General features: G+C 36.8%; 2 protein-coding genes and 1 long non-coding RNA gene across 4 annotated transcripts in view; all 3 read left to right on the top strand.

Annotated features, from left to right (window-relative positions):
• The window catches only part of LOC107664531 (serine/threonine-protein kinase/endoribonuclease IRE1-like), a 50,312-nt gene extending 40,119 nt beyond the window's left edge, over nt 1-10,193 (top strand). Inside the window, exons 14-23 of the mRNA XM_016455123.1 lie at nt 1,189-1,447; nt 1,546-1,636; nt 2,408-2,597; nt 3,134-3,233; nt 3,363-3,562; nt 5,606-5,753; nt 5,857-5,984; nt 6,893-7,016; nt 7,202-7,269; nt 7,559-10,193. Of these exons, the coding sequence (XP_016310609.1) occupies nt 1,189-1,447; nt 1,546-1,636; nt 2,408-2,597; nt 3,134-3,233; nt 3,363-3,562; nt 5,606-5,753; nt 5,857-5,984; nt 6,893-7,016; nt 7,202-7,269; nt 7,559-8,020 (1,770 nt within the window). The 3' untranslated portion in view covers nt 8,021-10,193. The remainder of the gene's footprint in view (nt 1-1,188; nt 1,448-1,545; nt 1,637-2,407; nt 2,598-3,133; nt 3,234-3,362; nt 3,563-5,605; nt 5,754-5,856; nt 5,985-6,892; nt 7,017-7,201; nt 7,270-7,558) is intronic.
• A 6,123-nt stretch (nt 10,194-16,316) lies between these two features.
• Nucleotides 16,317-21,188, top strand: LOC107664540 (uncharacterized). 2 transcript variants are annotated; one of them, XR_001631469.1, is made up of 3 exons: nt 16,317-16,383; nt 16,490-16,558; nt 21,125-21,188. It is a non-coding gene; the product is annotated as an uncharacterized LOC107664540 (long non-coding RNA). The 2 variants fall into 2 exon arrangements; XR_001631470.1 differs by having other exon boundaries at nt 16,320-16,383; nt 16,473-16,558.
• Nucleotides 21,189-21,318: 130 nt separating this feature from the next.
• samd9l (sterile alpha motif domain containing 9 like) lies at nt 21,319-26,210 on the top strand. The gene is made up of 2 exons (XM_016455128.1): nt 21,319-21,340; nt 21,566-26,210. Exons 1-2 carry the CDS (start codon nt 21,321-21,323, stop codon nt 25,869-25,871), a joined length of 4,326 nt encoding a protein of 1,441 aa, XP_016310614.1. The 5' UTR covers nt 21,319-21,320; the 3' UTR covers nt 25,872-26,210.
• Nucleotides 26,211-27,942: the final 1,732 nt, after the last annotated feature.

Here is a 27,942-nt window from a genome sequence, read left to right as displayed (position 1 = left end):
ACTTTTACTTTTACTGGAGTAATATTTTATTATATGTATCTGTACTTTTACTCAAGTACTTGATTTGTGTACTTCCACCACTGCTTTTTAGTCTAATTCTGTGGGGATAAGACTATTGTACCAGTCGCACTGAAACATTTCAAATGATTCCAAATAGGGCTGTGCAATATATCGAAATGATCGAAATATCGCAAATGTACATATATGCATATCGCTACAGCTTGCAATATTTGGGGCCATGAACAAAAGACAAAGAGAAAATCACTCACTGCTCTTACCTAAATAACTGTTGTAGCTTAAATAAGAATCGGTGCATCTTGAATTCATAGAGTAAATACTAAGCAGTGTTGTATTTTTCCTTTTTATTATTCAGTTCCTAAACTCATGTTAAAATGATTACACTAATGTTTGAAATTTTGACATTTTTCAAAGTTGAAATTTTTATGTAATGCTCGAGTAAAACACTACCGTTCACTTTCAGAAGTTGTTGTAGGGATGCTTTCTTATTAGAATCAGAATCAGAATGAGCTTTATTCACCACTTAAGTGTGCCACTTAAGGAATTTGTTGTGGTTTTACAGAAACTCTTGGTACATACATACATACAAATAACCATATATATACAGTATGACACAAGATCGTTATAGAAGTTCACAGAACTGACTCAGCAACAGCTGAGTAAAACTGTTTCATCTGAGCATGTGGCACTTTAAGCATTATCATATCGCATATCGAATATCGCATTATTTAATGAGATATCGCATATCGCATTTTTCTTCAATATCGCACAGCCCTAATTCCAAACATGAAAATAACTTGCATTCACACGCAACATTATACACAGAACATATACGCATATTGAGTAAACCGAGTGAAGGGAAAGATGGGTAAAGGGAAAGAAGTGGGGGAGAAGGAACAAATGTGAAAGAAGGACAGGACACTCAAGTCTGGACTGCAAAATGCCCCAATTACATTCTGCGGCTTTGCCTAATATGTCCTTTCTTTACAATTCTTTACATATTATTTTGCCTAATATGTCCTTTTTGCCTTTAAATAGGCAAAAGCTAAAATTAATTAAAAAAATAATGCTAAACTTGTAAATGTTTGGATGAAAGGTGTGTCCCATATGAGTAATTTTATGCGAAATGATCATGTTTATGGTTATGATCATGTGTTGTGTTCTGATCAGAGTGTCCACAAGCAGCAGCAATTGCAACACCAGCAATTTCAGCAGCAGATGGAGGAAAAGTTGGAGCTCCTGCAGCGGCAGCAGCTCATTTTTCAGCCACCCACTGATCTGCCTCCTGACACTGACTTCCTAGAGGCAGCCCATACCCGCTCTGAGAGCTCCACCCACAGCAGTCCCAACATCACACCACGAGCATCCAACCATTCCAACATGTCCCAGTCTGAGATGGGTCATTCGGCTAATGAGCACGAGGATGCTGGTCAGCAAATGATAATTCCAGTAGTGCATTGCCATTTAATCTTGTTTTTCAAATTTGCCTATATTGGTTGACTTCTGTTTTCTCGTCTTTAATTTCAGAAGATGAATCCAATATTGTCAGAATTGGAAACATCACATTCAACCCCAGAGATGTACTTGGACATGGTGCTGAGGGAACTATTGTGTACAGGCAAGTTACATTTACATTTTTTCATTAAGCAAACGCTTTTATCCAAAGCAACGTACCAATGAGGAATACAACAAGCGATTCATTATAAAGAGGTAATTAAACAAGAAAAGTACCCATAATACAACGTTTCAGGGATCGTTCAGAATAGCACAAGATAGAATAGAGAGGAATTAAGGAAATGAAAGCATAGTTTTTTTGTTTTTTTTTTCAATAGGATGCTCTCACAAGAGATGAGTTTTCAGCAATCTCTTGAATGTTGTCAGGGATTCTGTGTTCTGGATGGGGTTGGAAAGATCATTCCACCAGCAAGGAACGGTGAACGAAAATGTTGTGGAAAGTGATTTTGTGCCTGTGTGTGATGGCACCATGAGGTTGTAGATTTGTAAGAATGGATGGTGCTGAGCCTGTGGCTGTTCTATATGCAAGCATCAATGTCTTGAACTTTATGCGATCTGCAAGCGCTAGCCAGTGGAGAGGGATAAAGAGAGGCGTCACGTGAGCTCTTTTGGACTTGTTGAAGACCTTTTGTGCTGCTGCGTTCTGAATCATTTGTAGAGGTTTGATTGCAAATGATGGAGGTTCAGCCAGAAGAGCATTGCAATAGTCCAGCCTAAAAATGACAAGGGCCTGGACAAGAAGTTGTGCAGCATGATCTGTTAGGAAGGACCTGATCTTCCAGAGAATGACCTTTGTCATCTCAGGCATTATTTTTGGTAATTTGCTTTCATTTTTTCTGATTCAGTCTATAGTCTTCTCTCTGTGTAATTTCAGGGGTCAGTTTGATAACCGTCCAGTGGCTGTGAAGAGGATTCTCCCAGAATGCTTCAGCTTTGCCGACCGTGAGGTTCAGCTGCTGCGTGAGTCAGACGAGCATCCAAATGTGATTCGTTATTTCTGCACAGAGAGAGACCGTCAGTTTCAGTACATTGCCATAGAGTTGTGTAGCTCCACACTACAAGAGGTATGACAAACACCACAAAATTACATTTCATTGTTTTCAGGTTAAAAACCCAAATTGAATATAACAGTAAAAATGTATTTGAATATGCATTTTGATTTGATTTAAAATACATCAAACCACAAGAACAAAAACTTCTATCATTGACCATTTAACACACATAAAGGATTTATTAATGTAACCCTAATTAATGTACCCCTGAACTGACATGGAGAAAACCTAATAATCATGTTATCCAGCATGATTTGAGAATGTTCCAGCGAGCATCTTGTAATTCAGCAGAAAGCATCTGTTTCACAGGAGTTCACATGTCATTGTCATAACTTTACTTGGATTTGTAGTGATTTGAAGTAGTGCAGGATTTAATTTGAACCTTTCTTTGTTTTAAATTTCCCAAAGCAACCTAATTCTTTCCTAAAACGTTCAGTTCATTTTCAGGTGTAGATGAAAAACTGATTTTCAATTTGTTCTTTTTAGGTCATGCAATGCTATATTGTATATTTACTTACTTATTTATATTTTATTGCCTTTACTTTTAGTATGTGGAACGAAAGGATTTTAACCGCCACGGTTTGGAGCCAGTGACACTGCTAGAGCAAACCATGTCTGGACTGGCTCATTTACATTCTCTTAATATAGGTAACCAATCAGCTACATCAGTAATACATTTTTAAATAATCAATCTTCATGAAGTACTGTTTGTTTTTTTTCGCAAAAAGTCTGTTTGACACAAGTGTTCGTAACACTCAATCTCTCATGGGTTTATAGTCCACAGAGATCTGAAGCCACACAACATCCTGGTGTCGATGCCGAACACACATGGGCGTGTGAAGGCCATGATCTCAGACTTCGGCCTGTGCAAGAAGCTGGCAGTGGGCAGACACAGCTTCAGCAGGAAGTCTGGGGTCCCGGGCACCGAGGGCTGGATTGCTCCAGAAGTGCTCAGTGAGGATGCAAAGCATAACCCTGTAAGAGCTCAAACACATGCTGTGTGGCCATTTGCTTTGGTTTTAGTACACCTAAGAGAATGAAAAATGTTCTGGGTTTTTCTTTTTTTTTCAATATGTCTAAATATTATTTTAATATTATAAATATAATATTGATTATTAAAGGTGACATCGGATGCCTGTTTTCCACAAGTTGGTACGACACTTTAGGGTCTTCATGAAATGTCTGAAACATACTTAGGTTAAAATTCCTCAGTGGTAATGTAAAACAACACCCTTTTTAACACCCTCTGTTCACAGCGACCCGTTTCAGTGCATGTCTCTAAATGACAATGAGCTACTGCTCAATGTTGACACAAGACAGGTGAATTGCTGCCTTGGACTCAGTATATGGCTCGGAGGTGGTCTTATTCAAATAGTGAGCTATCTATGTAGAAACCGGCTGCAAATTGAAATAGCTCGCTGGATGACAGTTTCAGATTCAGACAGCTCAGCTTTTCTGAGCTGGCAGACACGCCAGAAACCTAAGTAAATGCAAAAAAAAAAGCTTTAAAAAAAGTGAAAATTTCATCCAGTGTCCCCTTTAAATATATACTGATTATAAATGTTGATAGTTTAGTTTTTAATTGATACTAATGTTAATTTTGACTTATAAATATACTTTATATTGTTTATTGTTTGTTCATGTTTGTTCATAATGCAATCTTTATTTATACTTATATTAGTATACGTAGAAATGAACTTAGATTAGCACGTGTTGAGAAATATTCTTCATTGTTAGTTCCTGATACTTTATTCATTATCATTATTGGTTCATTATTCATTAAAGGGATAGTTCACCTAAAATGAAAATGTTGTCGTTAATTACTCACCCTCATGTCGTTACAAACCCGTAAGACCTTCGTTCATCTTCGGAAACAAATTAAGATATTTTTGATGAAATTCGAGAGCATTCTGACCCTGCATAGACAGCAACTCAACTACCAAAAAGGTAGTAAGGACATTGTTAAAATAGTCCATGTGACATCAGTGGCTCAACCTTAATTTTATGAAGCTGCGAGAATACTTTTTGTGCGCAAAGAAAACAAAAATAATGACTTTATTCAACAAATTCTTCTCTTCTGTGTACGTCTTCGATACGCATTCACGCCACGGCAATACCATGACGCTTGTGTGTGCATTCCTCTGCTTGTAAACAAGGTGCAGCGCATAAGTGTTCTACGTCAGAACGCAGGCTCCTGCGTCAGCAGCACCACACGCAACACACGTCAAAGACTGACACGGAAGAGAAGAAATTGTTGAATAAAGTCATTATTTTTGTTCTCTTTGCGCACAAAAAGTATTCTCGTAACTTCATAAAATTAAGGTTGAACCACTGATGTCTGTGAAGTCACCAACTTTCTGGGCCTGGGAGCATGGTAGTTGCGTACATGGTAGTGAAGTGTTACTCATGTCAATGCTTTGGTATAGGGTTGATGTAAAAATTGCAGTTTGCAAGAAATGTCATAACTTACTGTACTGTAGTAATATGTTGTGTACCCCGATGATCTGTTACAACATATAAAAATGTCCCATAATAATACTGCATCATTAGCAGAACCCATTGCAAATGGTCAGCCACACTCTACTACTGCACAACAACACTTGAAGAGAGCAAGTGATGATGAGTTTTATGTAACTTAAAACTGACACGGTGTAGTATATAACAAGGACAGGACAGGGTTATCAGGACATGAAGCATGAAGCCTTGTTTTGTCCTGAAAGGATTTTTTTTCCTGCAGTAATGACTTTGATCATTACTGACTGAAAATTAGACCGCTACTTACCAAATAAATAGACAGATATTGATTTGAAATTTATTTATGTGAGAAAAAAAGGAAGTGCACAAGTGAGACATAAAACAGTTACGCAGTTTAGCTGTTATTTTACAAAAATAATACATGACTGCAGAATGCTGCGTTGACCATTAGAATAAAGTATTCCAGAAAGCCATGTCAGAAGCACTAAGTTTTGTCAATGGCTAGACAATCGCAGTTTCACCTCTTTTCACCTCTGATGTTTCAGACCTGCATGGTAGACATCTTCTCTGCAGGCTGTGTGTTTTACTATGTGGTATCTGAAGGCCACCACCCCTTTGGAAAATCCTTGCAGCGGCAAGCAAACATTCTGCTGGGTGCCTACTCGCTGGACCACTTAGACCTTAACAGACACGGTAGGACGACCAAATGTCCTCTTGCATTCAAAAACACCAGAGCTCATTTTGGGTCAGTTTGTCAGATTTTTGATCATGTGATCATTTATGCTGTTGTATGCAGAGGATATTGTGGCCCGAAACCTGATCGAGCAGATGTTGAGTATGGAGCCAGAGAAGAGACCCTCAGCAGACAGAGTGCTAAAACATCCCTTCTTCTGGAGTCTGGAAAAACAACTGCAGTTCTTCCAGGTTAGTCAGGCATCCTTCATTAAACCAGGTTAAACGCATCTTTTGCAAACAGTGCCTTGCCCAAGAAGGCAGCAAAAGGCCACAACAACAAAGTAACAATAAAACACCAAATCATCTAAGATCATTTCTATTTTTTTATGTAAGTTGTTCAGAATTCTATCTGAACAAACCGGTCAGTACAGTATTGTTTACATGACAGTAGTTAAAGGGATCATGAATTGGGAAATCAAATTTTCATTGATCTTTTGACATTTTGGAGGTCATTGTAAACATTTTAAGTTTCAGAACTCAAAACTTCCTCAATCCAAAAACAGTTTTATTGAAGCTGCCAAAATGGCTCATTTTCTATTCATTGTTATTTTTATTACGTATGATTAATACAACAGCACTAGACTGCCTATACCGCAAAAGATCAACCCTTCTTCGTCTCTTATTGGCTTCGCCCACTGGTGTGTGTGAAGGGAGAGATACAGAAACAGGATAGCTGGGAATAAAAATAGATTTAGATGCCTGTTAAGTTTTCCAAATGTTGTAGAGTTCTTAGTTGTGGAACATCGTTTCTAACATCAGTGTTAGGATTCTAACTCGTATAGTAAGTAGTTCTGTTTCAAAATTGTTTATTTCTGTTTATGCATCAAATCAAGTTAAATTTCATACAGATAGAAATTGCTCCTTTAAAGGACACATGCTCCTTAAAACAGTGTTTTCAAACCAGAGGGTCAAAAACAGGGTAGAATATGGCCATTAATGTCTAAATTATAACAAATGTTGATGTAAAACTCTTACCAACGTTATAAGTGAATCTCAGAGAACATTATAAGATAAAAACAATGCAGTTCATGACCACTTTAAAGTCGTTTTTTTGTGAAACTCATCTAAAGCTAAAGTTTTTTTGTACTTGCTCACAGGATGTGAGCGATAGAATTGAGAAGGAACCGTTAGATGGACCAATCATGAGACAGCTGGAGAGAGGAGGACGGGTGGTGGTCAGAGGTGATTGGAGGGATCATATCACAGTGCCTCTACAGACCGGTGAGGACTGCTGCGATTTGGCTTACTGTTGGCTGGATTTTCGATCAGTTTTTAATTCGAAGATTTTGTAAATCGTTAAACCACATGCAGCTCTGTCATGATTATCTAGTTTTGTTTCTTATTTGAATCTTTAATGTGAAACTTTTGCTCCACAAACCATTCAAATGCAAATCGTTCTTCTTCAGATCTTCGCAAATTTCGTTCATACAAAGGCGGATCGGTCAGAGATCTTTTACGTGCCATGAGAAACAAGGTACATTTGCTTAAGAAAATCAGTTTATTGATACTCACCACAAATATCTAGTAGTTACAGCAGATAAAAATATGCATAATATTAATGGAAAAGTAGCATAACAGAGTAGAAGGAACACAAAGGTCCTTTTTTATTAAATTAAATGTAGTTGTTTGGTTAGTTACACCTATTTGTCATTGTACTAAAATAACAGTTTTAGTCCATGTTGAAAATATATCACATGATTAAAAACTCCTGTTTCTCTTAATCACAAATTGTCTCATATTTATCTCATCTTTGTTTCCTGTAGAAACACCATTACCGAGAGTTACCTGATGAAGTCCAGGAAACACTAGGATCCATTCCAGATGAATTTGTCTCCTACTTTACCTCCCGTTTCCCTCTTCTTCTGCAGCACACACATTTGGCCATGCGTTTCTGTGCCATGGAGCGACCTTTCCTGCCTTACTACCACGCTTCTGAACTGCTCACACACCACACAGTAGCACAGTGTGTGCCACAGACTCCCCCCACACAGCATAGCAGTCCATCAGTGCCCTCAGGCCTGTCGTCGTCCAGTCCGACATCAGCAGCTCTACATGAACTGTCAGACACACTGTCTGAAATGGCAGTCTTACTCGAGCTCACCACAGAGCACATACAGACAGTCCCAGTGCCACCCACACTGTCCACACAGGAGACTGGAGCTCCTTTGTGCCTAGTGGATGGACCCTTGACGGATGGACCGTTTACGGAGACGTTCCAGGGATGAGCCATCTCTCTGTGTGGATGCAGTCTGGGCCTGCGGTGTCCAGGCTGTGTCACCGCAGAGGCTGCCATCTCATCTTTAGTGCCTTACATGCTCATTTTAGACAACAGCTCTTGTTTGAGCAACTTACAGATTCCTGGAGAAGATGATTTGGAGGATGCTGAAGAAGATGGCTTGGGTTGTCAGTGGTGTGCTCACAAAACTTTGCAGTCATTCCTTCCATTTGTCAAGTATAATGTGATTGTAAGGCGAGGGATTTTGTTGAACACTTGAAGTGAACACAAGAATTTCTACTGTGCAATGTTGAGTCGTGCTTGGTGAGAGAGATCATGCTATTGAATTTATATTTTTGTACATATTTTGATCATTGATAATTGGTTGAAGTGGCCATTGTGCCTTTTTAAATGACACTGTGCTGTGTGACTTAGTCCTGAGGAGAAGCTAATGCTTGTGGTTTTCGCCTTTTGTCTTTGCTGCTGAAAGCTGTTAAAGGACTAGTTCTACCAAAAATGAAGAGAGGTATCATTTAGTCGTCCATACATGTACGACTTTCCGTGGAACAGCAGAATGTTCACTGTTCTCTTCTGTACAGTGACCACCTGCTGTGAAGCTCCGAAACGACTGAAAAGCATCATAAAAGTAAATACATCCAAATTAATTTATTATTCACTGATAATCTCCACCTCCACTGCATTTCTTGATTCTCGTTCAGAGTGTGAAGACGTCACACCAGATTTGACATCCGTGAAGCCAAAGAGCATTGGTTCTCACATATCATATGTGGAAGCACAAATCACATTTGTCGTCTCGTATGGCTACAGAAGGCTATACAGCACACAAGCCATATGGACTACTGTGATAATACTGGTTTGAAACAAGAAGTAAATAATGACAGAAATACATTTTTGGGTGAACTGTTCCTTCAAAGTCTCTAACATGGAACCAACTATACAGTATGACATTACCGGTATTATGCTTTCAAAAGTTCTGGATATACTTTCATGACAAACTTCCTGTATTGTGCTCATAATTTCAGTCATTCATGCATGCAATTTTATATTTTGGCATATTTCAGCAAAACATGGTAAATTGTATGAATTAGTTCCCTTGGATTCTGGATAGTGTGGTTTAGTTATAGCTTTCAGGTGATTCTCTTAAGTGGTTCTTATATAGGGAAATAATTTAAGTATTTTCTAGGTTTTAATGGATCCCTGCTTCAAAAACTATGGGCTGTTGTCAGGAAATACTAGGAAAAATGTCTCTCCTGTGCCTGATGCTGGTCATATGTTCAGTCCATATACAGCATTGTAATCTAAAATGCATGAAGTTTTGAACTGAAATATTCCAAATGGAGCTTTTATAATGTTAGATGTTTTTAATGTTCCTTATATATTTTTAAATGGCACATTTTGAGGGAAAAATTATTAAATGCAGTAATGCCTTTTTACATGTAGTGTTAATAAAAGCTGCTAGTGTGCAATGCCAAGCACGTTTTTACCAGCCTTTGGACCAGATATGAGTGCAAATAGCCAACCTTCTTGGCAAAGCCTGTTTTCGCTAATGTCAAGTCAATGCTCCAATTGCTCACCATTGCTCAAATATTTTATATATAACATGTTACTTCTATTTACTTTTTGTTAGAATAGCATCTATCTCTACTTGCACTTAGTATAAACATTTTTATTTATACATGTCATCATGATGCAAACAGTAACTACTAACTACCACCATTTACATTAACTTTTTTTAACAGTTTGTGTATAATTTAGGAAAACCAGTAAGCATACACCATTGCAGCTCACTGTAAAGTAAAACAGAATGAAAACAGGTAGAATGACGATTAGCACAAAACACGGAACCTGGTTTTTAAACTGTTCCGATGCAGTGGGACTACAGAAAACTTTATTTTTAACTCTTAACTGTGCATTTTCATTTGAGAGGTTATTAAAGTTTCTCAGCACCATTATTTAGGTGCGCTTTAATTCATAATTTATCATATTTTAGATGTTGTAACAGCTGAAATCACTGATGATGACCAATACATATTCAGTCTGATACATACAGAAGTAATGCATCATATTTTGATGTAATGGAAGACAATAACATTAATTCACTTAACCCATTTAAACCCAAATATTTCCTAGACATGAAAATATCCAAATAATGTATCATCAGTAACCCCTTGAAATAATCTATAATTTTTTTTTAATTTTTATGGAAAAGTGTGTGAAAAATTGTGTTTTATGGTCAGTCACAATTGTGAGATAATGTTATACTGGATTTTAAACAAATTTTGCAGTCAGCAAAATTCTTATATATCTCAGTCCAGTTATTAACACATTTTAAACTGTTTCAACACTGATAGGAATACAGAGGGGGAAAAAAAGGAAAAAAATCTACGTATTTCAAAATTTTACTCTATTGTAACATATAACATTTTTATATTAGTGCAACCAGTATTAAAACATAAATATTGTAACTTATTTGTAACATTTGAACTTTTAATTTAGTGCGATACTCACTGTAACTTTGTCATTGCGACATTTTAGTGCAACCTTTACTAACAACTGCATTTGGATGCATGTTGTGCACTAAATACACTGTATTATCCCAGTGGTCATTATTGTTGTCATCAACATGTTTATTCTATGACCACACTCAACAGAACTAAATAATTGTGAATTCATATATTCATACTAGACACCTTAAAGATAATGTGTTCCAGTATTAAAACATAAATATTGTAACAAAAATCTTTGTCATGTCTTTATGTTAACTAGGGTGACCATACGTCCTCTTTTTCCCGGACATGTCCTCATTTCGGACCAAAAAAAATGGATTTCTAAATTGCCCAAAATGTCTGGGATTCGGCCTTTGCTTTCTACAGTTGCCATTCATTGTGTGCGTTTTTGTATTAGATCCCTGCGAGGGACTTCTCTTAATCCAGCTCCCGCTGAATTTCTGACCATTATCTCCCGCTCCTGTGATTTTTGTGTCCAGTTCCGCAAACATTCTAATATTGCATATAATTTTCGCGCATCAGGGAGCCGCTATCAATATGCGGAGTATTTAAATCTCTTTTGAATGAGCACTCGCTGTTCACTTTCACTTGCAATCACGCGCACTCTGTGTAAAGGAAGATCAGATATTTGGCAATGAGCTCAGGATCTGTTGAGCAGCAAATCCTCCAGCATGCTCAAATATTTTATATATAACATGTTACTTCTATTTACTTTTTGTTAGAATAGCATCTATCTCTACTTGCACTTAGTATAAACATTTTTATTTATACATGTCATCATGATGCAAACAGTAACTACTAACTACCACCATTTACATTAACTTTTTTTAACAGTTTGTGTATAATTTAGGAAAACCAGTAAGCATACACCATTGCAGCTCACTGTAAAGTAAAACAGAATGAAAACAGGTAGAATGACGATTAGCACAAAACACGGAACCTGGTTTTTAAACTGTTCCGATGCAGTGGGACTACAGAAAACTTTATTTTTAACTCTTAACTGTGCATTTTCATTTGAGAGGTTATTAAAGTTTCTCAGCACCATTATTTAGGTGCGCTTTAATTCATAATTTATCATATTTTAGATGTTGTAACAGCTGAAATCACTGATGATGACCAATACATATTCAGTCTGATACATACAGAAGTAATGCATCATATTTTGATGTAATGGAAGACAATAACATTAATTCACTTAACCCATTTAAACCCAAATATTTCCTAGACATGAAAATATCCAAATAATGTATCATCAGTAACCCCTTGAAATAATCTATAATTTTTTTTTAATTTTTATGGAAAAGTGTGTGAAAAATTGTGTTTTATGGTCAGTCACAATTGTGAGATAATGTTATACTGGATTTTAAACAAATTTTGCAGTCAGCAAAATTCTTATATATCTCAGTCCAGTTATTAACACATTTTAAACTGTTTCAACACTGATAGGAATACAGAGGGGGAAAAAAAGGTAAAAAATCTACGTATTTCAAAATTTTACTCTATTGTAACATATAACATTTTTATATTAGTGCAACCAGTATTAAAACATAAATATTGTAACAAAAATCTTTGTCATGTCTTTATGTTAACTAGGGTGACCATACGTCCTCTTTTTCCCGGACATGTCCTCATTTCGGACCAAAAAAAATGGATTTCTAAATTGCCCAAAATGTCTGGGATTCGGCCTTTGCTTTCTACAGTTGCCATTCATTGTGTGCGTTTTTGTATTAGATCCCTGCGAGGGACTTCTCTTAATCCAGCTCCCGCTGAATTTCTGACCATTATCTCCCGCTCCTGTGATTTTTGTGTCCAGTTCCGCAAACATTCTAATATTGCATATAATTTTCGCGCATCAGGGAGCCGCTATCAATATGCGGAGTATTTAAATCTCTTTTGAATGAGCACTCGCTGTTCACTTTCGATTTCGCGATCACGCTCTGTAAAGGAAGATCAGATATTTGTCACTGAGCTCAGGATCTGTTGAGCAGCAAATCCTCCAGCATGATCTGTCAGCCATCTCTCCTCTCAACCCATGGTCAGTGAAATCTGACTCCTGCAGCTCACGTTGCATGCAGGGTTGTCAAGTACACGTTTTTGTTTTGTTTTTTCGATGGAATTGGGCTACTTTTAAACTGTTGCCATGGTTTGCATTTGACTGAAATGCTTGTATTGGTAGTTTTCAGTCACGTGACTGGTCCGAAGACCTGGCGGGCAAAACATCCATAGAACTGCAGCACAAGACTGTCAATTTTCTATCTCTTCCAATCTAAAAGTATTTAGATCATCTCTCAAAAGAATAAAACAAAGATATGTGAGCAAAATGCAAGTTTTGGCCATTATCAATCCATAAAGCACCTGTCGCAATATTTCAATCACTAAAAACAGCGGTACATTCTAAACGTTTAATGTGAAAACACTTAAAGTACCTTTAAAACAGTGATATTAAAAGATGAAATTAGTACACACCTTATTGACTTATTGATGATGCGTGCTTTATGCAGGCAAGCAAATGAGCCTGGAATATGAGCGCAATGCGCTAAATGGTTAACCGTCTTCTTTATAATGGTGTTCTATGGGAAAATATTTATATTAAATTTTGCGCATTGCATTTATATTATGGGTTAATCTGCTTGCCTGTACAAAGCCTGTGCATCATCAATAAGGTGTATAACTAATTTGGCCTTTAAATATCACTGTCTTACTACATTACTACTAAATGCAATCCTCCTAAAAATAACTGGCGGTCAGTTGAGGAAAGCCTTGTTTTGCCCTCCGTGTGGGCGTTCTTGTAAGGGTGTGACGTCACGTGAAAACTATCAATAGAAACATTTTGCATTCTACTACCTATGATAAAATTGTGCTATTTTGTGAAGGAGGGCCACTGGTAGGAAGCTTTTTAGCTATGTTTATGATCAATATGCTTAACAGTGATTGTAAAACATTTTAGGTATGGAAATTACATATTTTGAGTTTTGATATTTGGGATATGGTCATTGCGTTACTTTGGGCACTGCTTTAACCACCAACCAACCACACCCCAGCCCCCCGCCCCACCCGCACCCACTGTCCTCTTTTAGGAAAACTAAAATATGGTCACCCTATGTTAACATATTTTACTAACCTTTTGTTTTGGAGCTTTGATGCAGCCATCATCCTCTCATGGTGCAAATATGAAGTAAACTGCTCTGGTTATGTGATAATTTGCACTAACCATGTGACACTGCACATATTTAATTGAGACCTTGCAGGAAATGCACTAAAACACCAGACACATGTTTAGAGCTTTATAAATGAAAAATTTCCTTACGGTCACTATTGTGATCGATGGGTTAATTTTGCTTGGAAAAATAAAAAAAATTGTGCAGTTTTATTTATTTGGTTAGTTGGATACAGCCCTAAAAATGACACATTTATGTTTAAATTACTGGGTTTTGTATTAAGAAAAAATACATGTATACTGATGCATCACATTACATGGCGATTTGGCTTTGGCGATTGGCGCTTCAGTCAATCTACTCCACAGCCAATCACGGGCCCCCTCGTTGCTCGGGCCCTGGGGCTTCAGCCCCACCTAGCCCTACTGTTAATTCGGCCCTGCCTACAGTATGCTCCCGATGTCAAATGCAGAAACGTTAATTCATGCTTTCATGACCTCAAGGTTAGATTATTGTAATGCTTTATTGGGAGGTTGCTCTGCGTGCTTAATAAACAAACTCCAGCTGGTCCAAAATGCAGCAGCTAGAGTTCTTACAAGAACCAGGAAGTACGACCATATAATCCCGTTTCTGTCAACTCTGCACTGGCTCCCCATTGAACACTGAATACAAAATCTCGCAAATTACTTATAAAGCCCTGAATGGTTTAGCTCCTCAGTACTTGAGCGAGCTCTTATCACATTATTGTCCTTCATGTCCGCTGCGATCTCAAAACTGGCCATTTGATAATATCCAGAATATCAAAATCAACTGCGGGCTCAAATTTATTTTAAATTCCATCCTTTTCCTCTTTAGCGCCCAAACTCTGGAACAATCTACCTAGCGTTGTTCGGGAGGCAGACACACTCTGTCAGTTTAAAATCCAAATTAAAGGCCCATCTCTTTAACCTGACAGATAACACACTATTGCATTTCTATAATTCAAATCTGTTAAAGGGTTAGGCTGCATTAACTAGGTCAACCGGAACCGGGAACACTTCCCATATCACCGGATGTACTTGCTACATCGTAAGAAGAATGGCATCTATGCTAATATTAGTCTCTTTCATTCTTATTCCAAGGTCACTATAGCCATGCGGATCCAGTTTGTATCCAGATCAGATGGTGGATCAGCACCTACAGATGACCTCTACAGCCCTGAATGTCAGCAGAGAGCACGTCAACTAGATGCGCCCCAGAGACAGATCCCCTGCGAAGACCTCGTCACCTCGACGACCATCGGCACAAGACCACGAGAACCAGACAAGACCTCTGCACCTGTGTTGCAGCCTGGAATTAAACCACACCATGTTGGTTTCGTCTGGCCAGATGAGAACTGGCCCCCCGACTGAGCCTGGTTTCTCCCAAGGTTTTTTTCTCCATTTCTGTCACCGATGGAGTTTTGGTTCCTTGCCACTGTCACCTTTGGCTTGCTTAGTTGGGGACACTTGACTGATTGCACAAACACTACTGGAAGAGAACTGAACTGGATGATGGCATCACTGAATAATCAATGAACTGACTTTAGCTGAAAAATTACTATTTGTTATTGTCTTCTTGCATTATTGACAACCTATTTTCCTGTTTGACACTGTAAAGCTGCTTTGACACAATCAGTATTGTATAAAGCGCTATACAAATAAAAGTGACTTGACTGATTTGACTTGACTTGACTGCAGTGTGCAACAGCAAATTTTCAATAAAGAATCCTGCTGAAGAGATACCCAAGTCACTTGTTGAGTTGTCATATTTAAATTTCTAAATATTTCCCAAGCTGCCCTGATTTTCCCCATGACAATGGCCTAGTATGTACAGGTGCATCTCAATAAATTAGAATGTCGTGGAAATTTCATTTATTTCAGTAATTCAACTCAAATTGTGAAACTCGTGTATTAAATAAATTCAATGCACACAGACTGAAATAGTTTAAGTCTTTGGTTCTTTTAATTGTGATGATTTTGGCTCACATTTAACAAAAACCCACCAATTCACTATCTCAACAAATTAGAAATTAATAAAGTAAAGTTTTCCTGAATTTTGAGCATGAGTCACTATTGAATCCTTGTTACAAACTAAAAAGATTTATGCACCAAAACAAAACAACATAGGAGACAAGAGAGTGTGATGTTAACGTCCTTGTAGAATCTGCTGTATAAAAATATGACATAATAACAATTAAAAAAAAAAAAAAGACATTTCTTAACTTGGTTCTGGCATTTGATACATGACATTACCATTCAAAAGTTTGGCATTACTATGATTTTTGTTGTTGTTGTTGTTTAAGAAATGTATATTTTTGTTCTTCAAGGATGCATTCATTTAATAAAAATGTCAGTAAAGACATAATGTAAAAACAGATTTCTATTTCAAATAAATGCTGTTCTTCTAAACATTCCATTCATCAAGGAATCCTGTCGCTGTATAATGGTTTCCACACTTCATTAAGCAGTACAACCATTTTCAACTGTGATAATAATCAGAAATGTTTCTTGAGCAGCAGGTCACGACGAGGCGTTCCCCATAGCGACCCCTAGAGGACGCAGTTCGAAGTTCCCATGAAAGGGAACTCTAATAATTTGCTGCACCGGCGCAGTGAGAGTCGCGATTTTGGTAACTGCGCACGCACGCACTGCGACGCTTTTGTTTATTAGGTAGGGCTTGTGATATGCTAATAATCTAACAGTTTTGCGTGCTATATTTGATTTACATTGGTATTTACATATTGTTTTACTGATCAAAGTTTGGTCCTTTTGGAAGATTCGTCCATTCCTCCTGGGCGCGAGGGTGGTGGCTGAACCCGCGTCAGTGCAGGAAAGACGAGTCACTGTGAGTTTGTTTGTTTGTTTTTAATCCCAAAATATTCTAGAATATAGTGTAACCAAACTTCATATTTTGTCACTGCAGAACGGGGGCATTTTTCTTTAGAGAGGGAAGCATCGGGGGTAAATAGTAGCTAATGCGTTTTATTGATCGGATAGCAATCCAATCATGAAAATACCAGGTCTAAAACTCTACGTAAAGTGATATTTTTGATAACCACAAAATAAATGTCAGCTCGTTTCTCCTTTTCTTAAAAAAGCAAGAGGTGGGTTACTGCGAAGCAATACAATGGAAGTGAATGGGGCCAGACGGTTTGGGAATCACTGCATTACATGAACAAACATTAATAAACATTAATAATAAACATGCCCAAAGTCATTCAGGTTTGAAAAAATGTTGTCCAGAATTCCAGAACCAACAATTTCTGAAGGTCACTGAATATGATAAATAGTGTTTCATAACTATACATCATCAGTGTTTAGTAACTTGATCTGGAGGTGTTTTTTTTCTTCCAAATTCAGAAGCATGGTTTGCATATTTGTTTACATGACATTTACATGGCCATTCTATATTGTGAATATAGCCAAAGCTAGTGGTATGACACAGTAGGATATTTAGAAAGGAAAATTTAAAAGAGAAAAAATAAGAATTAGGGCGAATCAATAAATTATGATTACTGCCCCGTTACTGCCATTGTGTGAATACTATTTAATCATGTAATCCATAAAAAAGTAACTAATCTGATTATGAGCATTATAAAATGAAATATACTCTAATTACAAGTACTTAATTTTTTTTATCTGATTGTGTAATACAGATTATGTGTAATCACTATATAACTACTATCTAACACTGGTCACATGATCCTTCTGAAATCATTCTAATGTGCTGATTTGTTGCTCAAAAACATTTATTATTATTATTAATGTTGAAAATAGCATCAATTTCAGCAGTTGACTACTGGTTCATATTTTTGTGGAAACATTGCTACATTTTTTTTTCAAGAATCTTTGATGAATAGAAAGTTCAAAAGAAAATTTGAAATATTCTATTTGAAATAGAATATATAAATGTCTTTACTGTAACTATTGATCAAATGAATGCATCCTTTCTAAATAGAGCAATTTCTTTTTTCTTTTTTTTTTAAATCCTACTTATTCCAAACGTTTGAATAGTCATAACAACGACACTTACATCATCATTGCCACATCTAGTGCGTCACTGATAAGGCTCCCTGACGCACACCTAAAATTCAAATACACCGTTTTTGCATTCGAATGCAGATTTTTATTTTAAATTCGACTAATATTCCTTTTTTTAATTCACAGTCTCCACATCACAGGCAGGCAAGGCACTCATTTCAGCATATGTTTGTGTGTTCTGTTGGCAGTCTGCTTGTCACTCATAACACACGCCTTTAAATGAAAAAAGCGTGAAACTATATCGTGCAATATATCCAGAGGCGGACAAAGTACTTAGTTTTGATTGCTTCTATTGTCCTCATTTGTAAGTCGCTTTGGATAAAAGCGTCTGCTAAATGACTAAATGTAAAGTAAATGTAATTTAATAATAAAGAGCTTTTAGAATGTTATAAACCTATGGGGAAAAAAACAAAACATAAATAAATAAATATTTAACACCCCTACCCACCCCCACAAAAGCAGGATGGTAGTGATCTCACATTTGCAGCTGGTCAGTGTTCAAAAAATGCTGGGAAATCATTTAATGTACTCCTACAAGAGTGATTACTGATAAACTGTCTGAAAAAAAGAAAGTCACGTTTTAGAGAAGAAAAAAATCACCCACTGACTTTCTACTTTGAGGATCTTGATAGAAATGCAGTGGAGTGAAAAGTACAATATTTGTCTTTCAAATGTAGTGAAGTTAAAGTCATAAGTTCCCAGAAAAAATAATACTCAAGTAAAGTACAGATACACAAAAAGTGTACTTAAGTACAATACTCAAGTAAATTTACTTAGTTACTGTCCGCCTCTGGATATATCAAACATGTTTTATATCGTTATCGATGATGGTGTACCTTTGTTAAATATCGATACCGTTTTATCGCCCAGGCCTAAACCCATCCATAAAAATAAACTATATTGGGCATTTTATTTATGCCCCCATTTGTGTTTCCCACATACTTTTAACATGATGAAATATTTAAGATTAACATATAAGTTCTTGTTAGAGTTATATGTAAAATATGTAAACCAGTAATTTATACTGTATAGTCCTGGCATGTACCCCCGGCGTGTAGCCCAAGAAAAGATGGGGGGGCTGGGGGTGCGGTGTTAAAAATAAATGAATAAAAATTTTGTAACAAAAAATAAATAAAACTAATTTTATTAATTTGTATATTCATTAAAATTCATAGAAAAAAATTGCCTAAGCCTACAGTGACAAGCAATAGTAAAACATGAATTAAGTTTAATCAAATTGTAAGTACTTGGTACATTATCAGCGCAGCGGGAGACGTTCAAACTAATATCACGTAATTTACGTCTCTTTGATGATTAGTTGATATCAGAAGGGAGGCTAGCCTCCTCTATGAGGTTTCTTTTCTCAACACTCCTCAGCGCTGAAAGTGAACACTCGATGGTGATTGGCTAATTTTTTTACCAACGCTCCCCCTACCCTTCTCTATCATTAGCGGTTGCAATTACATCAGCAGATTCGGCACATTCGCGATAGAAAAGCTGCACTTTCACGTTATTTGATTACAACTGTGAAATTACAAACAAAAAATGCACATTCTGAGGCATGAACTGAAATGAATTGTGAATTTTATTAACAATAAATCGTCCTTCTCCCATTTTCACTTCAAAATTATGGGGAAGCTGTGCCTCCCCCAACGATGCTCTGTGAACTAACATGAACTAACAATAAACAAATGTATTTTCATTAACTAATGTTAACGGAGATTAGTAAATACAGTAACAAATGTATTGCTCATGGTTAGTTCATGTTAGTTAATACATTGACTAATGTTTAATGAACCTTCTTGTAAAGTGTTAACATTAATTTTAATAAGATTAAGACATGACACTCTTGCTGAGAACATTCAACTTTTATTTAAATGTTAATAATTAATACATGTAACAGTAAAGCATATACTGAAATTAAAATAAAAAACGACCATAAATAAGTTGTAAGTTGTAAATGACCAATACACATGAATAGAAATAACTTAAAACTTAAGTTGTAAATAAGCTATATTCGTTGACATTGCGATTGCAATGTGACAAGTCAAAAGCAGTAATTGGATTCTTGCTTGGAAATGTACATAATGAAACGTTTTCCAAAAATTAACAAATTTACAATGTATTGTTTAATACTATATATTTTTTACCAGGTATAAGTAATTAACGGGTTCACAGTTTTGTTTTATATAATTACGTATTACTACCATGTATTGTTTCAACCGCATTTCCTGTTTACCGCGGCGTCGACGTCATTACTTTGCCACTAACCAATGAGAAGCGTTGTGGGCGGGGCGACACGTGCAGCACCGCCTCAGGTGCAGCCCCGCCTCGATCTGCAGGCTGCAGCCGGGTGTACTTGCGACGAGCCGCCATATTATTTACCTGTAACATGTTTGTGCCGGACCCAAATCAAGAGTTGTTTCAGTATTGCTCTTAATGAAAAAAAAAATCCCACACACAACATCAGCAATACTACAGTGACAAAGTAGCTTATATTAAACATAACACTTTTATTAACAGAACGCATAAGATATACACGCGTTGTAACAAATAAATAAAAGGTGTTTGGATTTTCCCCTTCAAACGAATGCTTAGTTTGTGGCTCATTATTATTATTAATAATAATACAAAAGGCTATACAATAAAACGGTACGATGACAAATTTACTTATATTAAACTTTGAACTTTTATTAACAATATGAATAAGGAAAATATGTTTTACCCGCATTGTAACACAAATAAACAGTCTTTGGATTTCCCCTTTCTTTAAGTGTAAAACGATTGTAGTTTGTGGTTCATTATCCTATTAATAAAACACATCAGCCATAAAATAGTACAATGGCAAATTCGCATAGGCCTATATTAAACATCTAACTTTTATTAACAAAATGAATAAGACGGATATAGTCTACTTGCGTTGTAACCCAAATAAATAAGGTATTTTCCCTCTTTTAAAACAAATGCTTAGTTTGTGGTTCATTGTTTTATTTATTTATTTATTTTTAATGAAAACAGCAACAATAAAGACAAACTCGCTTATATTAAACGAAGAAATTAAACTTGTATTAACAAAAGGTGCGCTTTTGGATCATAGTGTCTCGCATCACTCTCGTCACGTGACCTGAATTACTTTGTAGTTTTAACAAGAATTAATCCACAGTCAAACCAAACCCCCCCCCATGTAATGCATTAGCAATAAACAGTTAAATGAAAGCAACTTTCTGTGTTTACACCCTGTGTTGAACATTTATTTAATGTAATGTATTTATTTATGTAATGTAATGTTTGCTGGACAAAATGCAGATAAATGTATTGTTCATGGCTTCAAAATGTCTCTGCTATAACAGTGTAATTTCTGTTTTTCAAGGTTCGCAATGTTATGATGTTTGAGTTTGTACTGTGAATGATCACTAGAAGCCATTAAACAATGGGCAAGTATAATGTTGTTTTTCAGCACTTACCAGTCATTATTTTAAAGTAGTTTAAATGAACATGATCTCACCTATTTTTTTTCGTTTGCAGAGAAGCCAGAGGATTCTCCACTAGAGACATGGACTGAGTCTATGGTGAGCAATTGGTTAAGGTCAATAGGAGTTAAAGAAACAAACATCAAAAAACTTCATGAAGAGGAAGTAGATGGCCGGATCCTTTGTGAACTGTCAGAAGAATATCTGGAAAAAAAGATTGGAATGAAATCCGGGCCTGCACTTTTGATAATCAAAAAAAGAAATGAGTTAGTAAATTCACAAAAGGCCCAGAGCCAACATTTACACAAACAAACTTCTGGAAAAAATGACCATGGAGCAAGTGCAATTAAAAGTCTTGAAACAACAGACGACATCAAGGAAGAGCATAAAGAAGATTTTGTGCCTGTGGTAACAACAAAGAGAGATTCAAAACTACGACCTTTTGATATGAAAGGTGTTGATTTTACATATGTCAAAAACAGTGTACTCTTACCAGAATCAGGGGTTGTTGATTTCATTTGTCCATGTCATGAGTATAAGTCATTTGCAATTGCTGCAACACTGGACCGCCAAAGACTACAGGCCAAGTTTGCAAAGGAAGTGCTGAAATTTGCTACAGGTTGTATGAATGTTCGTACAAATGGCACAATACATTTTGGTGTGATGGACAGTAGAGGTGACACTGGTTACGTACATGGCGAAATCACTGGTATTCCTGTTAAGGAAAAAGATGTATACTGTGATGCATTAGATTACATAGAGAGGAGTTTCTCTATCTCTGATAGGGAACTTGTACGATTATGTATTGGTGAACCTCAGTTTGTTCAAGTAGTCTGTTCAAACAGCAACGAGGAACTCTACGTTGTGGAGGTTGATATTAAGCCAGTAGTTAGCATAGTCAAGAATAGGGTGTTCTTTGTTAGCTTGCCAAATTTCAATGAGAAGGCAAACAAAGTTCAGCTTGAGAAGAACACTGCTTTTCGCAGAGTGGGTTCTAAAACCGAACCAGTGGCTGACCTCAGTGACTTCTACCAACACATCAGTTTTAGGGATGCTCAGAGAGAAGAGGCAGAGAGAAGGAATCATTTCTCAGCACCAGATCTGTGCCAGAACCTGGGAAAAAAGCTCATCATGCTCATAACGGGTGGAAAGAAAATACTGGACAAGGAAAAATGGCACATACTGGTTACCAACCGACTTCAGGAGAAGGATCTGCAAAGCATAGATTTTTTGTTGAACATGAACATCTTCTGCGTGTTTGACTTTGATCCAGATTCCAACGTGTCTGGGCTATGCCATGAATACAATAAGCACCATGTAGTGAACCGCCATTTCATGCAGAACTACAAAATTCCCAGTGGCTTGAGCATCCGAGAATTTGAGAGTCATCTGCGTTTGTTTGATCAAATCAGCTGGATATTTTGCAATGGCCGGAACGATTTCAAAGGCAACGAGCCTCCCTGTGATGAGAAGACTTGGGTTAAAACAAAAAGGACCCTCCTAAAAGATTGTGTGTCATTGATTTGCAAAGACATCTTACCCAAAGGAACCTTTCAAGTGATTTTCCTCCTTACTTCCCCTGTTGACACACCTTTCCTAAACACGTTCTATGAGTTCATCACCGACATGGAAGGACATGAAGACATTATCTGCCTTGCAGAATCTGAGGAGAATTTCAAGAAATGGCAGAGCTTTGCTCTAGGATCCTGTGACATGGAAACAGTAAATAGTTCAAGTGTTGTTGGGATGACAATAAGTCAAGTAAATGCAACCCTCCAACAGGTCCAGCCTACCACTACACGGACAATGAAACTATTACCGATCCATGTAAAAGGAGAGTGTTTCCTTGATACTCGAGAGGAGGAAATGAGATGTTCTTTGGAGATTTTGAGTCTAAACCACTGCGAAGAAACAAGTCCTGATGTCATTGAATCTGAAAAAGAGAATATTGAGCAGCAGTTTTACCATGGAGGAAAAGTAACTTGGATGAATCTCTGGCTTGCGGATCAAAAAATTGTTGGAGAGGTTATTCAAAGAGATGCTTACAATGAAGTCAACAGTCTGGTGAAAGAATGTCTTTGTTGGAGTTTGGACCGGGCACCCATCAGCTGCATCAGCATGTACCATCATCCGGGCAGTGGTGGTAGTACAGTGGCAAGGCAGGTACTGTGGAATAACCGAAGAGATCTAAGGTGTGCAGTTGTAAAACCTTCATACTCAGCATCGGTTGTTTCAGAAGATGCCATTTGGCTTCGAGAATATGAAGAAAAATATCCCCAAAAATGCCTCCCTGTACTTCTGCTGTTTGAAGACTGTGATCAAGAGTATTTAGAAGATGTCAAGTATGAATTGGAAGTGGCCGTCAATACCAAGAAAATAGCACGTGGAACTCTCTGCTTCGTCCTGCTAAGTTGTAGGAGATCTCACAATCCAGAAAAAATGTGCAAGGTATCACCTCAACACAATGTTTCTATTACTCATAAGCTTTCAGAGACAGAAAAAAAGCAGTTTTCCAAAAAACGACGAAGCCTTGAAAAACAGTTCAAGCCAGAATTCATTCTAACATTTGTCCTGATGAGTGAGGAATTTGAGAGCCACAAAATTATTGAATATGTGAAGCAGTTTGTCAAGCATTTACTGCAAGGCATTGATATCAAGTCTGTTGTTACTAAGCTTGTTCTGTATGTGGCATTGTTCAACACTTACGTGCAGAACTCATTCATCTCTCAGTCACATTGCGAAGCTCTCCTGGGTCTTTCCATTCATTTGGATAGATTTAGACAACATGCCTTTGAGACTTCTCTGAGTGAGCAAGCTAGATTGGTCTTAATACACTTGAGGGATGAAAAAACCTACATTAAGTTGATCAGAATCATTCATCCGCTGATTGCAAAGGAATTACTCCATCAACTTCTGGGTGACAAGCAACAACAAAGTGATCTCGCTTTGGATCTTCTCAACAACGATGTGCTCTTTGAGCACAGGTTTGGTAAAGATCAGTACATGAAGTTCTTGCGAGATCTCTTCATGACACGCCGCAGGATCAGCAAAGGTGATGAATTGGACAGCTTTTTCTCCCCCCTAATTGAGCATGTAAGAGACAAAGAGTGTCCAGATAAAGCTATTGAGCTTCTCAAGGCGGCTTACAAGCGTTTTCATGAGGATGCATTTTTTGCTCAACAACTGGCTCGACTCAATTACAAACATGACAGATTTGAAGAAGCAGAACAGTGGGCAAAGACTGCTGTTGCGAAAAGGCCAAACAATTCTTACTTTCTTGATACCAAAGGTCAGGTGTACAGGCAATGGTTCACAGCAAAATTTAAAGCCATGAAGCAAACTAAAAAAACACCTGAAAATGTAGTAGATGCTTTAGAAACAGCACTAAAGGCTATTGAATGTTTTCAGGAATGTGAGAAAGCAGCAGTTGAAGACAATGAGACCATTAACAATGCTGGCTTTTTTGGAGTAGTAGAAGTAGGATGCGAATTGCTAAAGCTGATTTCCTCTCTTGATGTGTTCTCAGGAAGAAATCATTCCCGATGCATAAAATACCTCCTCACAGATTATATGCCTGATGAGGTAGAAATACCATGGGAAATTTTTCATGGGAAGCTGAAAAACATCCAAAAAATAATACTGGAGGCGCTGGAATGGATTTCAGAAGACTTGAGTTACTTCCAGACTGACCTGAACACCGATGAGGAGAAGACATCTGAGACTGTTGAGAGGACCACAAAGTACCCCATGCACTGGCTGGTGAATAAGTCTTCTGCTTATGGTAAATACTTTAGTGGTGTTTCTCAAAGTAAAGATCAAAACCAAGGGAAGTTTGCTCCTGTCATGAAACGCATGATGATTTATCATCACGGTGGGGGAAACATCACAACCATTTTTTCCCTTCTAACAAACCAGAAAGATTGTTGTGGTCTTAACAAACCAGAAAGTCCTGTCATGGTTCTGGAGCAAATTATTTCACTTTACCCAAGCAATCCGATGGGGGCGCAAATGCCACAAGCGGACCTTGTCAACTACATAGCGTCACACTTTGCTTTAAGTTGTCTCTCAACTCAGTCTCCCAAGCTGGTTGCATTTCAGGATCTACAAAGTCTAAGTGACCAGTTTCCTAGAGAGAAACAGAGATGCTTACCAAGTACTCTTTTCTTGCTCGTCTTACTTTTCTGGCCAGAAGAACATGACACAGAAGCAGAGAAAGAACACAAGTATGAGACTGTGCTCTCTGCTGTTGAACACCTCCAGAGACTCTATGACAAGAAATTGAAAGACATCCCTCCAAGGAAAAAGAGGATCTACACTCATTTCTTCCTGAGCAATGGGACTGGATTTGAAAAATTTGTCCACAAGAGTAAGTTTGAAACAATCACAAAAATGTTCTCCGTTTCAGAAAAACGGCTGAAATGGTTCAGTGGAGAAGTATGGAAAATGCCAGAAATGTCTAAATTGCTGAAATGTGTCACAGGCTGGATGGAAGATGAGAAGGTATTTCTGGAGGGTCCCAAAGGAATTAAATTTTATATCCCAGCTCTGAAGACATCCTCAGTACCCCACAACAATGAGAATGTCACTTTTTACCTGGGCTTCACTCTGAAAGGACCTGTTGCATACAACATTACAGTACAAACATAGACAAACGTATGTTTAGGGTAGATTAGGTGGTCCAAAAAGATGGTCCAAAATCTGTCTTTAGGTGCATTCTCATGAATTCTCATCCAAGAAGAAGGGCATTTAGGGTTGAGGAAATACTAAATTTAGCATGGTTGATAATGTAATTTACTGTAATTTTTACAACTGTCAGCTGTCAAAGTAAAACTTTAAATGTGAGATATTGTCTGTAAACCCTGCAAAAAATGCTTCTTGAACTTTTTTTTCCCCTTTGGATCTTACCAAAAACTAATTCTGGGGAAACAAAAAAAATATTAATAAGGATGGAGGGCTATTGATGTTTCTATGTATTTTCATCTCTGTGCAGGCATTTTTATTTTAGTTTATAGTTTATTGCATGAATGCTAATGCTTTGTATAAAAATAAACGCATTTATATTTGAAGATTCTGGAAGTGCTTATTTGCATGCCTTACAGGTAGGATAGGCAGTGTTTTTCTTTTTTTTTTTAATTGTTATAATGGTTGAAAAAGTCTCTTCACATCTTGATAGCAATAATGGAATTTTTCTAAATTATTAAAAAAAAAAATAATAATAATAAAATAAACATCCTCTGTTGAAGACTCAGGTCATTAAAATGTTCATCCAATCATTGCAGTATGAATGCAATGATAGGGTGGCCTACCTTTCAGTCTTCCTATGTATTTGCATACCTCCACGCACATTGTTCGTGTAGGCATCACACGTCATGTGAGGCTATGCAGAGTTGCAGACACGTTGCTAGTCATTGAGCAAGAATGGCAAGTTAAAGGTGCACTCTGCAAAAATGATCTGTTACTGTTTGTAAACAAGATTTTAACTTGGCCCCTTCTTGTGGGTGTGCTCAACACTGCTAGAAGCCACGCCCCCTGTCAATGACATCATATCTGTTACCACATTCACAAAACGTACAATCATGGAGAATACTTCCATATAGCTGTTAAAACTATGTACAATGGAAGCAGTAGTTCAGTTAAATTATCAGTGGGTACAAATGGTAGATTTGAGATTGATTGAGGTATACAGCAGGGTAGCCCTTTGTCTTTATTTTTGTTTCTATTAGTTACACAAATTATGACCCTACTACATATTTAAAAAAAAAAAAAAAAAAAAAAAAGCTGAGTACGAAGGTATAAGAAAATGCCATTTGGCTGACGATAATACTATTGTTTTAATATCTGTTTATGTCTTTAGCTTCAGATATGCCATATAATGTGTTTTTTTTATAATGTCTTTTTATGGAGGAATAACATTTCCTTCCTCAAATAATGTATATGTAAACAAAAGAGCAAAGGTGGATTATCTGTACTAAGTTTTGAAACTTTAAATAACTCATTCAAGGTTCATTTGTTAATTAAATTCATGAAAGAAAAGCACAGCATGTGGTATACATTTCCAAAATATGTGTTTAGCATGATGGGTGTGTTGAGATGTGATGTTATAATTGATAAACTGCCTGTGAAATTGGCTAAATTTCACAAAGAAGCTTTATTGGCCTATATTCTGGTGTTTAAAGTACAATTTTTCCACAAATAAATATATTGTTCAGAATAATAAATGTATTCAATATAAAAATAGATCTATCTTCTGTTGATAAAAAAAAAAAGATTTAAAACAATATAATTTTTATAAGTGTGTACTCACATTTAAATGGTAATTTATCAACTTATAGTGAATTCTTGGATACATTTGGGTTTCCAGTTACGTCAAATGAGTATGCCGTTGTATTTGACGCCATTCCCCAACAAGTTATACAGTTTATAAGAGCTTGTGGAGCTCTTCTTCTGAGGCAATATATGTTATATAAGACAGCATGTTTCTAGGAGACATTGATATTCTTAAATATAGTTGTAAAGATATTAAGTAAACATATTAGGAATATTATAACAGGTGAAACAGCTACTCATAAAAGCTTACTGTGAACCAATGTATTTAGAAATAAATACATTAAACTGGAATAAAGCTTGGTGTATTTGTGAAACATACTGTTTAAATAAGGTTACATTTAAAATTTTACATATATATATATATACAGTGCGTACAGAAAGTATTCAGACC

Source organism: Sinocyclocheilus anshuiensis, unplaced genomic scaffold, assembly GCF_001515605.1.
Source record: "Sinocyclocheilus anshuiensis isolate Anshui unplaced genomic scaffold, SAMN03320099.WGS_v1.1 scaffold435, whole genome shotgun sequence".
Lineage (NCBI taxonomy): Eukaryota > Metazoa > Chordata > Actinopteri > Cypriniformes > Cyprinidae > Sinocyclocheilus > Sinocyclocheilus anshuiensis.
This window is presented reverse-complemented; position numbering and strand designations above follow the sequence as displayed.